At 41.2% G+C, this 16,849-nt stretch overlaps 1 protein-coding gene across 5 annotated transcripts in view; it reads left to right on the top strand.

Annotated features, from left to right (window-relative positions):
- The window catches only part of DYRK1A (dual specificity tyrosine phosphorylation regulated kinase 1A), a 150,462-nt gene that overhangs the window by 128,546 nt on the left and 5,067 nt on the right, over positions 1-16,849 (top strand). For all 5 annotated transcript variants that reach the window (XM_043593604.1, XM_043593606.1, XM_043593607.1 and 2 more), the window contains 4 exons: positions 1,646-1,792; positions 3,842-3,982; positions 12,447-12,753; positions 13,472-13,596. In XM_043593604.1, the coding sequence (XP_043449539.1) occupies positions 1,646-1,792; positions 3,842-3,982; positions 12,447-12,753; positions 13,472-13,596 (720 nt within the window). The remainder of the gene's footprint in view (positions 1-1,645; positions 1,793-3,841; positions 3,983-12,446; positions 12,754-13,471; positions 13,597-16,849) is intronic.

Here is a 16,849-nt window from a genome sequence, read left to right as displayed (position 1 = left end):
GGATTTCTTATCCTGTGCAACTTTTCTGTTGCACAGTCTTTTTGTGTTTTAAGCATGGCTGGTTAATTTAATCGTGGAGGTTCATAGCCAGTTAACAGGACTATCAGGCTTTTTGTTACTTTCTACAACTTGTCTTACGGTAGCAGTGTTCTGTAGATCACTGATTGAGATTTAGGGGAGTGGGAAGCAAAGTTTGGGGTTTCAGATGCCTCTGAAAATCAAGAGATGTGCGTAGTTGTTGATGGGGATGAAGTATATTGTGAATGGGAAATACATGCCCATCTTGAACGTCATTTGAATAGATTTAGAAAATTTCTACGCCCTCACCTTTTAAACCTAAATCCTATGTTGTGATCTAATATCAAACACTACTGTGCCTCTCCAGCCAAATTGAGACAACTATCCCTTTAGCTCCGTGAGGTTTAAACTATGTGAGCGTGTCAGGTGAGAGTGAGAGATCCTTTCTGAGATGCGCACCCAGTGGCCCTGCCCTGCACTTACTGGTTCCGTCTCAGAAGGTGGCCGGGCAGGTGTGTTGCAGGGGATTTGGGTGCACAACCTTGTAGATGACCCAGCCGCTGCTTTGACCAAACCGAATAGACGAGTGACAGACGTAAGCTGGGAAATGAGACCTTTGAGATGTAGGGAGTCGTTGGGGCTTACCGATGCTGTTGGCCCTCCACAAACTCGGAAACGTAATACTTCTTACCTCTCCCTTTGAATTTCACTTTCTTCATTCTGACAAGGCCTTAGGTTTGGGGTTGATCTGCTTATGGGGCATCAAATTGTTTTTGGGGACTCGGCTAGAGTTTTAGGTGGGAGCCACAAAAGCGTCCGTGAGAAAGCACCACGCCGCTGGCCACCTAATTGGACTGTTAAGCGTGAAGAGCTTTAGTTAGGAGGATTTTGTTTCTTTCTTTCTCTTTTTGAATAAAACTTTGTTTGCTTTCCTGATGTTTCTAAATACAAATTTATGATGGCTGAAAATGAATTGGTCTCTAGAGACATTCTCAGATTACTTCATTGAAAATTATCCATTTCAAGATTTTTTTCCCTAAGAATTCTCAAATGGAGGTGGAGGAGGACAGGGCAGAGAAGAAGTGATTGATCAGGAATGACCTCCGGTTGCATTTTATATGGGGGTGTTTCTCAGATACATCTGTGAAACCAGTACAGTCATAGATGTCTGAATTTTCATTTACATTGTACTGAGTTTATTTGACTTGATGCTGAAATACATTCTGTAGGTTAATTAAAATACAGTTTAGTCCTTAAATTAGTGGCAAACCAAGTGCTATCCATGGCAGGAAAGAGTAATTAATAGGGAGACCCTGTTCTCAATAATGTCTTTTTTCTAACAAAACATAATTGTTTTAAGGTGTATCTTGATTGCCAGTTAGGATTGGACTAAATGAAAGGGCTTGAATTGTATGTTTTGCATTTCACAGTGTGATTAACCACTCTCTTGAAATGTTTGTTTAAATGATACTTGTAGCATAAAGGTGAAATCAGTAAATGGAACCCCAACTTAGGAGTTAGCCAGTTATTTTTTCCGTCGATACCAGATAAGTGTTCTTAATTCAGTGTTGAGCACAATTAAACAAAACTTATGTTGGAATTAATATGATATTGCAATATATTTCAGATATACCAGTATATTCAGAGTCGCTTTTATCGGTCTCCAGAGGTGCTACTGGGAATGCCTTATGACCTTGCTATCGACATGTGGTCCCTTGGGTGTATTTTGGTTGAAATGCACACTGGAGAACCTCTGTTCAGTGGAGCCAATGAGGTATGTGATGATTGCTTTCTAAATTCTGTTTCTGTTTTCATAATTTCCTTTTTAATCTTTGTGTAATCTTAAAAATTTTTTTAGGAAAAGACGTCTGCTTATAATCAAGTTAAATATTCAAATGTTGGGTCAGTTTTGAATTTATATTGTTCATTTAAAAAGTTTTTCAATTATTATAATGGTGAGTTTTAGGATTTTGAGATGGGAAGTGAGATCTTTTCATCTGCTAATAAGGAGAACAATAAGTTAGATTAGAAAATGTTCGGCATTTTGGTTTAAATGTTGCAGATTTTAAGTATAATATAACGGAAAAAGGTAACAAAGGCACGAGGGCCACTATGAAAACAGTGTCAACATTGCTGTAAATTTTGAGGGTACGATTTAGAATTTAAGAAGTGTTGGCTGGCAGCCTTGATGAGATTTGATCTGAGTAATTTAGGGTGAATTACGATTATAGAATTTTAGAGCTACTGGCTATATGTAATTCTTTTAATTCATGGGTTTCCGGTCTGTTCTCAGAAGGTGTTGGAAAGTCAGAGGCAGTGCCTAGGAGGGCACGGGAGAGGCCATGCTCTCTTGTAGTCAGAGGAATTGGACTTCCATTGGCTTTAAAACCTTGTGGGTTTTTTTTGTGTTTTGAGGAAAAGTTAACCATTACAGATCTTGATCAGTCCATGCATTTATAAATAAGAAAAGAAAGACCATGACTTACACAGGGTTATACAACTCTTAATATGGCGTCGGAAACTTGTCCCTTCCATCCTCTTAATTCACTTGAACTACAGGAGTAGTGAGCTAGTCCTGGGCAGTAACTGGCATAGTGTGTGTTTGGTATTGTTTTGTTATCCTTAATATTATCCTGTAAATCAGGACCTTTCTCATGAGCTTACACGGTATTAAATTCAATTGTATTAATTCTAACTAAAACATAATGAGATACAATTAACCGTATTTTATTAAATCATGTGAAACTTCAGTGGCTTCCACCTCACCCATTGTAAGAGCCAAGTTCTTTGAGCGGTTCAAAGAATCCCCGTTCCCTGTGACTCCTGTGCTCTCTCTGCGACCTTGCCTCCCCTCGCTCTCTCTGGACCAGCACGCAGCCTTACTCTGTGGTCCCTTGGAAACAGTAGCCACAGGCCCATAGGACTAAGGCCTTTGCATTAGTGCTTCTCCGTGCCTGAAATGCCCTTTCCCCAGGGAGCGCGTGGCTCCTTCCCTCCCTGCCTGGGTCTTTGCTGTCATACCCTCTTCTTGGTGACACCCTGCTTTCGGCTGCAGTGCCCTTCTCACCCTCCATCTTTGAATTTCCTCATGGTTCTTCGTCGTCATCTGACATAATGTATTTCATTATGTGTTTGTTCATTAGTGATCTCTTCCCCTATCATATGAACTTTTTGGCAGGGATTTTTTTTATCTGTTTTGTTTACTGCTATGTTCTACTGAGCATGGCTTCTAGCATATAGGAGACACTTGGTATTTGAGTGAATGAACCTGCACTTAAAAATATACTTTATTTGGTCCACACTTTATTAAGCCTGTGGGATTTTTTTTTGGATGGTTATTTGATTTTATGTGTTCATTTGTTTAATTGTCTGCCCTGCCCTGTGTGGAATGGTGGGCTCCAGGAGGGCAGGGACTGTATCTCTTTTGTTCATTATCGTGTGCTCAATGCCTAAGAGGAGTGCCTGACACGCGCAAGATGCTCTGTTTAAAATTTATGGATGAGGGGCGCCTGGGTGGCTCAGTCGGTTGAGCATCCAACTTCGGCTCAGGTCATGATCTCATGGTCTGTGGGTTTGAGCCCCGTGTCGGGCTCTGTGCTGACAGCTCAGAGCCTGAAGCCTGTTTCAGATTCTGTGTCTCCCTCTCTCTCTGACCCTCCCCTGTTCATGCTCTGTCTCTCTCTGTCTCAAAAATGAATAAAATGTTACCAAAAAATTAAAAAGAAAATAATAAAATTTATGGATGAACGAATGAACTGGTGAGGAGAAGCAGGATGTACTACAGTAGAAGTTACAGGCGTTTTTGTTTTTATTTTTAATACAGGTAGATCAGATGAATAAAATAGTGGAAGTTCTGAGTATTCCACCTGCTCACATTCTTGACCAAGCACCAAAAGCAAGAAAGTTCTTTGAGAAGTTGCCAGATGGCACTTGGAACTTAAAGAAGACCAAAGATGGAAAACGGGTAAAATAGGGAAACTTGATTTATTTATTTATATTTTTACATATATATTTATTTAGCCTGTGTTACTTATTTCACTGCAGCTGTTGGTAGCTCACTTTGTATTTACTTGAAATCAGTGTCTCCGTTAACAATTTCATTAATAACCTAGGCGTCTGCTTTCTTCAAAAGTTGGGTATAGTTTGCCCTGGACTGTCTGTATGGACGAGTGTGTGTTTAATGGGCAGAGTTAAGGCTTCATGTTGGAAACCGTATGTCTGCCGTGTGACACAGCTGATCAAATCACCGTGCCTCATTTCAGCAGTAGAATCCGAAAGTTCAGCCTCTGTCTGTCACAGTGAGTGTACATAACGACGTCACAGTAAACAGTACTGCAGCTGTGGGCAGTAGAGGTCAGGATTGCAGTAAACGGCTTTTTCAAAACAATTAGTTCCGACGGGAGAAAAGAATTTTTGACTTGGGCGATTTGTGGCAAGAGTATCAACCGACTCCGTAATCCTTCGGCAGATTTCAGTTCTGGTTCCTAGCTCGGTGGCATGGACGGCAGGGATGTCGGTCCAAAACCCTTGCAATTAAGGTTTTCAGAATGTTAGGTTGTTGTAGTAATTTTCTTCTGGTTTCAGATCGCTAGACTGCGTCAGTTTAACAGAGTGAAGGATGGCAGTTTCGCATCCTGATCTACTTTTTGTTTTATATAAATGTGAAAATAATCATGTGTTTTGTAATCCAGTTTGTCTCTGGTGTAAGATGAACGTGATGTATCAATACCCGATGGTGTGTGATCTTTGCACCAGACACCTTGGGGTTGTAGTTAAAACACGTTGTTGCCACCTAGGACGATTTCCGCGCCACTTTGTATTTTGCCCCTTGCGTTTTAGCGATGCTGCCACCAGGTGTCCTTTCCAGTGAACTGAAGGTGATGGTTCTTGGCTTTAATTCACCTTCACGTAGGCTTTTAATACCAAACGATTTTCTTTAGAAGATTTAAAAATACATCCGTAATTGTATCTTTCATACCTGGTTGTAACTTACTGCACTCTGCCTTATTCTCTGAGCTCTGGGCAGGGCAATATCTGGCAGCCACAGTCAGCCTCCTCCCGCTAAGGAAGGGATGGCAGACACCACGCAAGCATCCTGAATCCTTTTGCCTTTATCCACGGAGCGAGCTTCTCAGTCATGGCCCCTTTCCCCTTGAACCAGAGCACAGCCTGGGGATCCTTAGCTTCACCAGCATTCAAGGTAGCTCCAGCCAGTCGATTTGAAATAGAGTTGGAGGGCATGAAACCTCCTTCGTGTTTTCTCTCTCCGCAGTACAGGTGGCTACTGCTTTCTCCATTTGGAATCTTTTTGTTTTTTGTTGTTTTTTTTCTGCCAGTTTTTTCTTTTTTTCTAAAGAAAACATTCATCCCATCCCATGCACATCTCTGCCTTATAAAACCACAGTGAAGCTACTATGGGCTGAAACCTATCATTTCTCCCAAACTGAGCTATAATTACTTTTTAACAAAATTATGGGGGGGGGGCATTTCAGAAAAGAGTAGATAAATCTTTTCCCTTCTTAAAATTGAAAGTATCTTAACCTGTATTTAATACCTCTTACTTAACTGTGGGTTTTATAAGATTTCCCTTAGTTGCAATTAGTAACTCATTTAAGAAACTTAAAGTATAAAATAAGTATTTGTCTTCGGACATAGGTAAATTTTGCACCAACCAAAAACTCAAATCCAGAACCAAACGATTACTTTATGAAGGCTGCACTCGGGAGTTTAACCATAAGTATGAACTCATTGCGTGTGCTGTCGTTGGGTATCTTTGTACTGTTTATTTTCTCAGTGATTTTATTTTTACTTGTAATTTCTCACCTATGTGTCAAGAGCCCCTTTTAGCTGCCTAGTAATGATATCTATACTCTGTGTATGTGTTTTTTTGGTGGGGAAAGTGGATGAAGAATTAAGATGCTGATTTGTTGAAGTATGGTTTAGATACAATAATATAACCACTAGCTAGAATAAGATAACAGAATGTTGTTGTGACCCTTTGTCATCCCACCCCTACTTTCTGATTTCTCTCGTCCTAGGTTAGTTTTTGCCTGTTCATAGGCAAAATTCATATGAATGTAGTCCTATAGTATTTACTGTTTTGTTTCCTTCACTTTAACAAACATTTTTGGAAATTCATGCGTGTTGTGTGTGTCAACAGTTATTTCATTTTACTGCTTCATAGTATTCTATCGAATTAAAATGTTGTCGTTTATCTGTATGTACCTGTCCGTGGACGTTTGGGTTGTTTCCGGTTTGGAACTATTATGAATAAGAGTTCTGGGAACATTATTGCATAAATCTTTTGTACACGTGTGTTGTCATTTCTCTAGGGTCATTGCCTAGAGGTAGAATTGCCAGGTCACAGGGTATATGTGTGTTGATCTTCATGAGAAAATACACTTCTCCAAATTTTTTCATCATTTTACATCCCTACTGAGTACGAGGGTTCTAGTTGTGTGACATCCTCCCCATTTGACGTGGTCTCTCTTTCTGAACTTAGCCATTCTGACGGGCGGACGTACGTAGTGGTTTCATTTGCATTTATTTCCCCATGACTAATGGTATGCGCTTTTTAAGCATTCGTAGAGCTTTTTTTGTGACCATCTTTCCAGTCTTTTACTCATTTATTGTTGAGTTGTTTAATTGAGTTGGAGTTTTTTTTGTTCTTGTTTTACACATAATGAATATAAGTGCTTCGTCATACATGCGTCCATATTTTTTCCCTGGACTGTAGTTTACTATTTCTTTTCTTAGTGGTGTTTTTTCGATGAGTGGGAAATTTTACTATTTTCAAATGAAATCAAATTTGTCAACTTTTTTTAGTGAAGGCTTTGTATCTGAAGAAATCTTTGCTTTCCTCAAGTTTGTAAGGGTATTCTGTGCTTTCTTTAAAAAGATTTTTTGATCCTAGCTTTTATGGTTAGTCCTGGGGTTCATCTCGAATTAAGTTTTAAGGATGGAATGAGGTGTAGGAGTTGATGTTCACACCCCCAGATGCCTGCCTTAGAGTTACAGCATCGTTTGTTGGATACTTGCCTTTCCCCGTCAATCTGGGTGCTTTTATTCAGTTATTGTTCTTTTTTGTGCGGGCTTGTATTTGCACCCTGTTCTGTTACATTGCTTTGTCAGTCCTTGAACCAGTACGACAGTGCTGGTTCCATACCGTGTGGGAAGTCCCCAATGCAGGTAGTGTAAATTCACCAGCATCTTTTCTTCCGTTTCAGTTTTTTTTTTCCCCTCCCTGTTCCCCAGGTCCTTTTTATTTATGTAGAGATTTTAGAATCAGCTTATAAGTCTGAAAAAAAAAAAAAAAAAAAAGTCTTGCTGGAGTTTCTGTTTGGATTGCATTAAGGGTCCATCCAGGAGAGTGGACATCTTAACAGTATTGTGTCTTCAGTCTGTGATCATGGTTTATCCATTTATTTAGTCTTTCATTCTTCTCAACAACATTTTGTAGGGTTTAGTGCAGAAATTTCACACATATTTTTAGTTCATTTTATTTAATTTCTGATTTTTTTGATACAATTTTTAAAGTATCGTTAAATGTCATTAAAATGTCATTTTTAAAGTATCGTTTTCTACTTTCATTGAAAATATGTGGAAATAGAATTGAGTTTGTATATTAACTCGTATCCTAAGATCGTGCTACATTTACCTATTTGTTCTAGTTTTTTATTTGTTTTTAGATTCTGTAGGGCTTTCTACTTACTCACATCCTCCACAAATGAACAGTTTTATTCTTTCAATCTGTATGCCTTTATTTATTTTTCTTGTTTTATCATACTGACTAGGACCTCCGTATATTGAGTAGTTTTGGTGAGAACGGACATCTCCCCGTGTTCTCAATCTTGTGGGAAAGCATACCTATTTAAGTATAGTGCTCGTTGTGTATGTGTCTCGTAGCTCTGTCGGGTTGAAGGAGTAGTTTCCTGTGTTTTTAGGGAAGTGTCTTGCTTGTTTGTTTTTCTAAATCATGAGTGGGTTTTGAATGTTGTCACATGCTTTCTGCACCTGTAGAGATGATCATATGGTTTTTTCCCTGTTACGTGGTAAAATACATCAATAACTCTTAGAATATTAAGCTCAACCTATGATAAACCACACTTCCTACATATTGCTGGGTTCAGTTTGCTAGTCTGCATTGGTAGGAATATTTGTCTAAAATTTTAATATAATGCCTTCATTAGGTTTTGATCCCAGGATTCTGCTGGTCTCATAAAACTATTGGGGAAGTATTCTTTCTTGATTTTTCTGAAAGAGTTTGTATAAGATTGGCATTATTTCTTTTGTAAATGTTTAATAGAGTTCATCGATGAAGCTATCAGGACTGGAGATGTTCTTTGTTAGAAGGTTATTGATTGTAGCTCACATTTTTTGGTAAATATGTGGCTATTTGGAGTTTCTTTTTTGAGTCCATTTTGGTAGGTATGGATTTCAAGCAACTTGTCCTCATCTAAGTTGTTGGCTTTGTCAGCATAAAATGACCCCTAATATTTCATTATTATCTTTGTAGTTTCTAGAGGATCTGTAGTGATACAGTCTCTCTTGTATTCCTAATATCGGTCATTCCTGTTTTCTCCTTTCTCCCATTACTCTTGCTAGTGGTTGTCAAATTTGCCGGTCTTTTCAAACAACCAGTCTTTTGTTTTGTTTTTACTGTTGCTTCGTCTTGTTTCTATTTCACTGGTGCTTTTCTCTGTTATTTCTTTTTCTTCTCCTTACTTTAGGCTAAATTGGCTTTTTCTAGCTTCTGAAGGTGGAACCTTAGATCATTCATTTAAAACTTTCTTCTCATAGCATTTAATGGTATAAATGTCCCTCTAACTATTGCTTTAGCTGCATGCAGCAACTTTTGATATATTTTAAGTCTCATTGATTTTGAAACATTTCTAATTTCCCTTGTGATTTCTTTTTACTCATTGTTATTTAGAATGTTGTTGTATAATTTCAAAATATTTGAGGATTTTCTAGGTATCTTATTGTTAGCTGATTTCTAATTCAATAGCATCATGGGTCAGAAAACATGATTTCACTCCTTTAAATGAAATTCATTGAGACTTGTTTTAGAATATAGCAGGTAATCTCACCTTGTGAATGTCCTGTGTGCCGTTGCAAAGAATTGCATTTTATACAGTTGTTTGGTGTAGTGGTCTACCGATGTCAGTATAGGTCAGGTTGTTCGATTTTTTTTTTTTTCATATCTTTTACATCCTTATTTTATATGTGTGTGTACATGTGTCGGCCTGTGGATATTTGTTTTATCAATGACAGAGGGGAACGTTAACCTTTAGTGGTAATTCTGGATTTGTCTTAATCTCCCTTTCGTTGCTTTATGTGTTTCAAAGCTCTCTTAGTAGGTGTGTACCCATTTAGTATTGTTGTGACTGTGATAAATTGACTTTTTCATTATGAGGAAATGTCTCTTTTTATCTCTAGTAATATTTCTAATTGTTAAGTCAGACTTGTCTGGTATTACACTATCTGTACCAACCTTCTTATTTGTAACATTTTCATAGTCTGTACTTTTTGTGCCCTTTAACGTCAAATCTGTCTGTATTTATATTTGAAATACGACTTTTGTATGCAACATTTAGTTGTCAAGCCTTTTAATCCAGTCAGTCTCTTTTTTTCACGTTCAGTTTTTAACCCATTTAGTTATTTGGAAGTTTAGGTTTTAACTGTTACAATATTTGTTCTCTGTCTCACCTTTTTCCCCCATTCCTTCTTTCCTGCCTTCTTTTGGGTCAATGGAGTACTTTCTGGTGTTCTGGTATTTTATTTCATCTCCTCTCTTGACCCTTTAGCTCTTACCCTGTGTGTAATTTTTAATGTTATATGTACCCTTAATGCATCAGTTGACGTTCACGTAACACCACTCGATCAAGCATGCCCTTTTGTCTAACTGTCTACCTCTTGTGCACGTGGCATCATACGTCACTTCTGCATATGTTATAACCCTCACAGCAGACACATCGACTGCTTAAATAAAAAGGGACTTTTAAAGAAATTTTGAAACACACACAAAATAAAGATACTAAAAAGGTCTTTTCTGTTTACCTATGTATGTTCTTGATTCCTTCCCACCCTTCTTGGCTTCCGGCCTGAAGAACTTCGTCTAACTTTTTTATTTTGTAGGGAATAACTTTTGCTGATGGTGTCTCTCAGCAGTTGTTTATCTGAAAATATCTTTATTTACTTTCTCAAGGAAGATAATGGACATTTCCATGGATGTAGAATTCTAGGTTGACATTTCAGCAAAAGAGAAAAGAGGTTATAACATTGCTTTGTGTATCACGTTGTTTCTAAAGAGAAGCCAGTGGCTTTTCTAAGTGTCCTTCTCTATATGTAATGTTTCTCCCTTTCCCCCTTCCTTCTGGTTGATTTTGATGTTTTCTGTTTTTGTTCAGTTATTCAATAATTTGACTCTTATGTCTCTAGGTATAGCTTTCTTTGTATTTATTTTCCTTGGAGTTGCTAAGTTCTTGGGTCTGTGGGTTGATCGCTTTCGTCAGTTTTTCCTAAGACTGTGTCTTTTCCAGTATGTGTTGCTTCAGTCTTTCTTCTCCTTCTAGTTCTCTACTGAAATGTGTGTGACAGGCCTTGCATGATCTCAGAGGTCTCCAGTTTGTTCATGCTGTTTTCTTTTTTGTTTTAGTTTGGATAATTCCTTTGCTCTGTCTTCTGATTCACTGATTTTTTTTTTTCTTCTGCCGAGTCCAGTCTGCCGTTAAAACCATTACGTGAATTCTTGGTTTCTGATATTGCATATTTTAGTTCTAACATTTCCGCATTTCCACTTACCTTTCAGGGAAAGGTTTCATTGGGTCTTCTGTAACCCCCCATCTATTCACACATGTGCACCTTTTGAACTAAATTCTTTTACCTATTTGTTTATCATGGTTATTTGTAATGCCGGCCTGCCAGTTTCAGCATCTGGGTGGTTTACTTACGTGGGTCTTCTGACTAATTTTTTCACTTTATGGACCCATCTTTTTAAAATTTCTTGTGTCTGTAGTTTTTTAAATGCACGCTGGACTTTGTATCTGAGAACAGTTGTGATGGAAGTAAACCCTCCCTCCAGAAAGAGATGCACCTCTTACTCCGTCATATGGGACTCCGTCCATCTCCTTTGTAGCTGAGCTGAAGCTGGGCCTTGCTTTGTTTGTTTGCTCGCTCCACCTAGATTCTCTTCTCCACCGTCTTCCTAGGTTTTAAGCAGTGTCTGTGGAGACCTGAGTGCTCTCTCTGCAGCCCTGCTGCCCCAGGCAGTCTGTCCGTCCTGCCGCTCAGTTCCCCGGGGGCTCATGTCTGGGCTCTCCGCCTGCCCTCCGCCTTTGGCCCGTCCACACTGCCAGGAGTTGGTTCAGAGTTGGGCTGGATTCTTCTTACCCACATCTCTGGCATTTGCTCCTTCCCTCGCCTTAGGTCTCTTCTCTCCTAGAAAGGGCTTCTCATTTTCTGGAATTCAGTCAACTCTGATTTGTTTAGTTCTTGGCACTCAGATGGGTTTTTTAAATGGAATGATTTTGTGGCCTACCTGCTGGCTTGTTTTTGCTTTCAGAGTGAGAGCCGTGGTCTCTTACAAATTTCTGCGTTGTCACTAGAAGCAAAAATCGGTGATGCCATTCTGGATAAATTCAATATTCATAAGCGTCTTAAGGGTTCTACCACCATCTATTAAAAAAGGAGTTTTCAGAAAAATCTCAACACGTGTTAATTTATTACTCAGCATATTCTAAATGCTTTTAATTTCTTTATCTAAATATGAAAGTGGTGGGGGAGCGCCTGGCTGGCCCAGCCTGAAGACCATGCAACTCTTGGTCTTGGGGTCATGAGTTCAGCCCCACACTGGGTGTAGAGATTACTTAAAAAAATAAACGAAATGAGAACGGTAAATCCGAGCGTGTAGGGTTAAACCAGTGAATCTTCACTTGGAGTGATTACCACAGCTTTGGAGAGCCACTGTTAGGAAAGGAAGTGCATCCAAGGTCACGTGTATCAGGCAGAAAAGCGATTCAGACCACTGGGCCGGAGCAGCGGTCGCACCAGAAGGTAAAAGCTTAAGGCTTTTGTGGGCTTCTATTGCATATTATGTGGTTGTGTTTGTTTGTTTTTACAACCTTTAAAAATATAAAACCCATTCGTAGCTGAAGCTGTAGAAAAACAGCCCAGGCTAGGCCTTTGTTTGCTGACCCCTGGGCTACATGGTCTTTATAGTCATTTTTGGTCTTGAAATTATTTTGAATTTCTCCAACAACAAGCGCGTTTGGAATAGTAATGTGTGAAAATCCAGAGAATCTGAGTATAAAGCGTTCTTTTTAATAAAGGTCTCAATATATAGCATATTTAAGCATATTTGAAGTTATGCAGGCTTTTACATACTCCATCACATTTAGAGAAAGCTTTTTTTTTTATCTTCTCTTCAGGAGTATAAACCACCAGGAACCCGTAAACTTCATAATATTCTCGGAGTAGAAACAGGAGGACCTGGTGGGCGTCGTGCTGGGGAATCGGGTCATACCGTGGCTGACTACTTGAAGTTCAAAGACCTCATTTTAAGGATGCTTGATTATGACCCCAAAACTCGAATTCAACCATACTATGCCCTGCAGCACAGTTTTTTCAAGAAGACAGCCGACGAAGGTACAAACACCAGTAACAGCGTGTCCACGAGTCCCGCGATGGAGCAGTCACAGTCCTCCGGAACCACCTCCAGCACGTCCTCCAGCTCAGGTCGGTCCTTCTGATACTCGGGGAGGCCTGGAAGCGTTTCTTATTTTTGTTCCAAGGTGGGGGTTACTGTAAAGTCTTTGAAGAATTGGTTGTGGGGATAGGGAGGCATTGTTTTACCTAAATCTACCCTTTGTAGTTAGTGAAACATTTCACCTGTCCCCAAGCTCTGATACTTAATTACCCGTGATAAATTCTGCTTGGCAGTTGGAAACGAAACCCTTTCTTTCTTTCTTTTTTTTTAATGTTTTTTTTTTTTAATGTTTGTATTTATTTTTGAGACAGAGCATGAGCAGGGGAGGGGCAGAGAGAAAGGGAGACAGAATCCGAAGCGGGCTCCAGGCTCTGAGCTGTCCGCACAGAGCCCGACACGGGGCTCGAACCCACAGACTGCGAGATCGTGACCTGAGCCGAAGTTGGCCGCTCAACCGACTGAGCCCCACAGGCGCCCCTCTTAGCCAAAGTTTTCCTTTGGTTTCTTAAGTAGAGATACTTTGTTCATGTGCTTGAACTTTCCCCTAACTTAACCCAAACCAGACTGTCGTGTATTAGTTCACTGGTCGGTGTGAAAGAACTTAGAGAATTGGATGACTTCCTGATACGCTTTGAGGTTCATACAGCTTTTTGTACGTGCCGTACCTTCGGTGTTAAGTGAGTGTTGGAATACATACTTGAGCAAAGTTAACTTCAGACTTACAAGTACTGTGTTGTGATCCCGAAGGTGGATCGTCGGGGACGAGCAACAGTGGGAGAGCCAGGTCAGACCCGACGCACCAGCACCGGCACAGCGGCGGGCACTTCACAGCTGCCGTCCAGGCCATGGACTGTGAGACTCACAGTCCCCAGGTGAGCTCCCCGCCGTGGAGGCCCGGCCCCGCAGCAGCCGGCCGGGGCCGCGGTGGGCACCAAGCGCACTTCCGATGGTCGTGTCGTTTACCCCACGGGGTCTCAGTAGCTTCCACGTGTGTAGGGAATTCCGCCCTGTCCGTAACTAAGGAAGCATGTCTTTGCAGTTTTCTCCCTCGTTATGTAGAAGCAGCTAACATTTCTTGGGTGCATACCAGCCACTGTTCCAGTTGTTATTCGCTGTGTTTATCTCATTTACGACAGTAGCACTTGGAGCCTTATGCTGTTCGAGTTTCCCTTTTAACTTTGGGAACTGACCCTTGATGGGTTCAGTAACTTTCCCTGGCTTGTGCTCTTCATTACTGTGCTCCGGCCGCTTCCTGTGATCTTTGGTCACTAATGGTCCTTGATTCCGAATCAGTTTGTGGTCTCTCACCTCCATGTTGTTTTGGGGTTATTTTGGGGTTTTTTTTTTTTTTTTTTTTTTGCTTTTGCTTTTGTTTTTAATATCTATTTACTTTTGAGAGACAGAGACTGAGGCGGGGAGGGGCAGAGAGCGAGGGAGACACAGGACACTGAAGCAGGCTCCAGGCTCCGAGCTGTCAGCATAGAGCCCGACATGGGGCTCGAACTCACGGACGGTGAGATCGTGACCTGAACCGAAGTTGGGCACTCACCCGACAGCCATGCAGGCCCCCCTCGTTTGTTTTTGAAATGTGTTAAAGAAGAGTCTGTAATCGGGTATTTTCAATGGGATGAAGCAGATGTTGGTAGTAAAAATATTTATGAAATACTCTTTGTAAAATACTAACTCACACTGGGCACTGTGTCACGGTGCTGTGTGACGAGGGGCCGGCGTATCATTTGGTAAAAGCGAAGTCAGAACAGGTTGCTGGATATCACGCCCCATTCTCGTGGCTGGGGCTGCTGGGCGCTGCGGGAGAAGACCACAAGCAGCAAGCTGGCATGGTCGGTGCCGTTGCCAGTTCCTAGTGCCCAGCCTCTGGGCGGGCTCGCCATTCCTCGTGTCTCCCCTGTTCTCTGTAGGCACTGTTTCCACTGCCCCTTCTACTCTTTGTAGAAACTGACCTCTTGCTCAGCCTCTGGCTCCTGGGTCCGCTTGATTTTCTTCTGTCAGCATCTGATCCCCCCAGGTCTCTCCCAGCTGGAGCCAGCCCTCCTCCTGGCCCGTGTCTGTCTGGTGTCTGTTTGGCCCTACGTCGTGCTAGCCTGTGGTGGCTGTGTTGGACCCGTGAAGAGTTCCTCGGTCTGCTCCGGCGGGGGACACCGTTGCTGCAAGTGTCACCTGCGGCCGCCACTGAGGAGGCCGGTGCCGGGCATTCAGAGGCTTGTCTTTTTTTGCTCCTCACCCACGTGGGCAATTTTGGCTCCTCCCTGCCCTTTGAGGCACTTGCCCTCTTTTTCCCTCGACAGGATGCCCCCTGAGTTTCCCTCACTTGTCTGGCCTTTCCTTCCCTGTCTCTTTTCCTGGATTCTCTTCTGCCCACCCTGTAGACACGGATGTTCCCAAGGCTTGCCCACTTGCCGGTTGACCTCGCCCACCCTGTCCGATGCCTCAGTACCGTCTTGGCACCGGTCCCTCCTCCAGCTTTGTTTCTGACCTGGACCTCGCTCCTGAGCCCTGGGCCTCTGTTTCTCTTTTGTGTTCCTCGTACAGATGGCCCTAGATTCACCCATTTGTTCAAGCCTTACACCCGGGGTTAGGTTGGGGAGCTGACCCTTGACTCGTCTTTTCCCTCATCCCACAGTTGAATCAAATAGTAAATTGTGTGAATTCTGAATATCCTAAATGTGCTTTTATTTTCTTCACTTCATCCCATTGCTACAACCGTCTCCAGCCCGCCTTACTGTAAAGAATGTTCTAACCTGGTCTTCCAGCATCTAACTCCATTCAGCAGTCAACGCCATTTTCTTCTCTGCAGGCACATGAACATTCAGTAAAGCAGTCTGATGTGGCTTTTCCCTACTTTAAACCAGTGTTTGGCCTTTCCTTTGTACTTAAAAGGGAATTTAGACTTCCTGCGAAGGTCTCAGTGATTGCCACGGTCTGGTCCTTTTCAGGGCATTCTTTCTCCTCTTTATTTGCTCTGGTCTTACTGGATTTTTGTCATTTTTTTGGAATATACCACGTTCTTTCTTGTTTCTCACATGTTCTGTGCTCAGCCTGGAACACTTTTCCCCTCTCTCGGCTTTGGTCACTGCCACTTACACTTCAGACCTTCACTTAAATGTCGCTATTGGTTTTTGTATCCTTTTTGAGATAGTGTATGCATATCCACATACAGATATAGATTCCTAATCTTTGTACACAAACGATAGCGTGCCATGCACAAGTTGATGTTTTGAGTTTGGTTTTTTTGCTTGTTTTTTGGGGGGGTCGTTATATGTTTTATGTGTATTTTTAATATATATTTGGAGCTCTTTCTACATCAGAACCTGGAGAACTTTTTCTTCCTTCTTCTTCACATGATACTCCCGTGTTTAGATATTCCATAAGTCATTTCCCCTGTTAATTTCCAGTCTTTTTTACTATTACAGATGATGGTAGAATGCCACAGACCTGTCACTCATACACATTAAGTGTACCTGTGATAGGAACCCCTAAATGTGAAATCGCAGGTCAGAGAGTGATGTGATCTGTAAGTTTTATAATTGCTGTCAGTTGCTCTCCATTTAGTTTTGCCAGTTTAGCCTTCCACCAGCAAGACTTTGGAGGAACAATCAGGGAGGGGGGGGGTGATCACCTTTGATCAGTCTGAAATGAAAAATGGTATTGGACAGAAGATATTTTTATTTTGCTTATTTGTTTTTCTTTTTTCTTTAAAAAATTTTTTTTAAAGTTTATTTACTTTTTATGGAAGAGACAGAGAGAGGAGAGAGAGAGAGAGAGAGAGAGAGAGAGAGAGAGAGAGAGAGAGAGAATGAGAGAGAGAATGAGAGAATGAGAGAATGAGAATCCCAAACAGGCTCCACACTGTCAGTGCAGAGCCCGATACGGGGCTCGATCCCACAAACCGTGAGATCATGACCTGAGCCGAAATCAAGAGTCCAATGTCTAACCAGTTGAGCCACCCAGGCAACCCTGCTTATTTTCTATTTATACATGAATTTGAGTAGTGTTGTAGTTTAAGAGCCGTCAGTATTTTCTGAGAACTTTCTGCCTCTTTTTCTACTGGATTGTTTTCAGTGGTGTGTCTTAAAGTTTGACTCTCCAGACCACTTCCGCTGAGAA

This window comes from Prionailurus bengalensis, chromosome C2 (genome assembly GCF_016509475.1).
Source record: "Prionailurus bengalensis isolate Pbe53 chromosome C2, Fcat_Pben_1.1_paternal_pri, whole genome shotgun sequence".
Lineage (NCBI taxonomy): Eukaryota > Metazoa > Chordata > Mammalia > Carnivora > Felidae > Prionailurus > Prionailurus bengalensis.
This window is presented reverse-complemented; position numbering and strand designations above follow the sequence as displayed.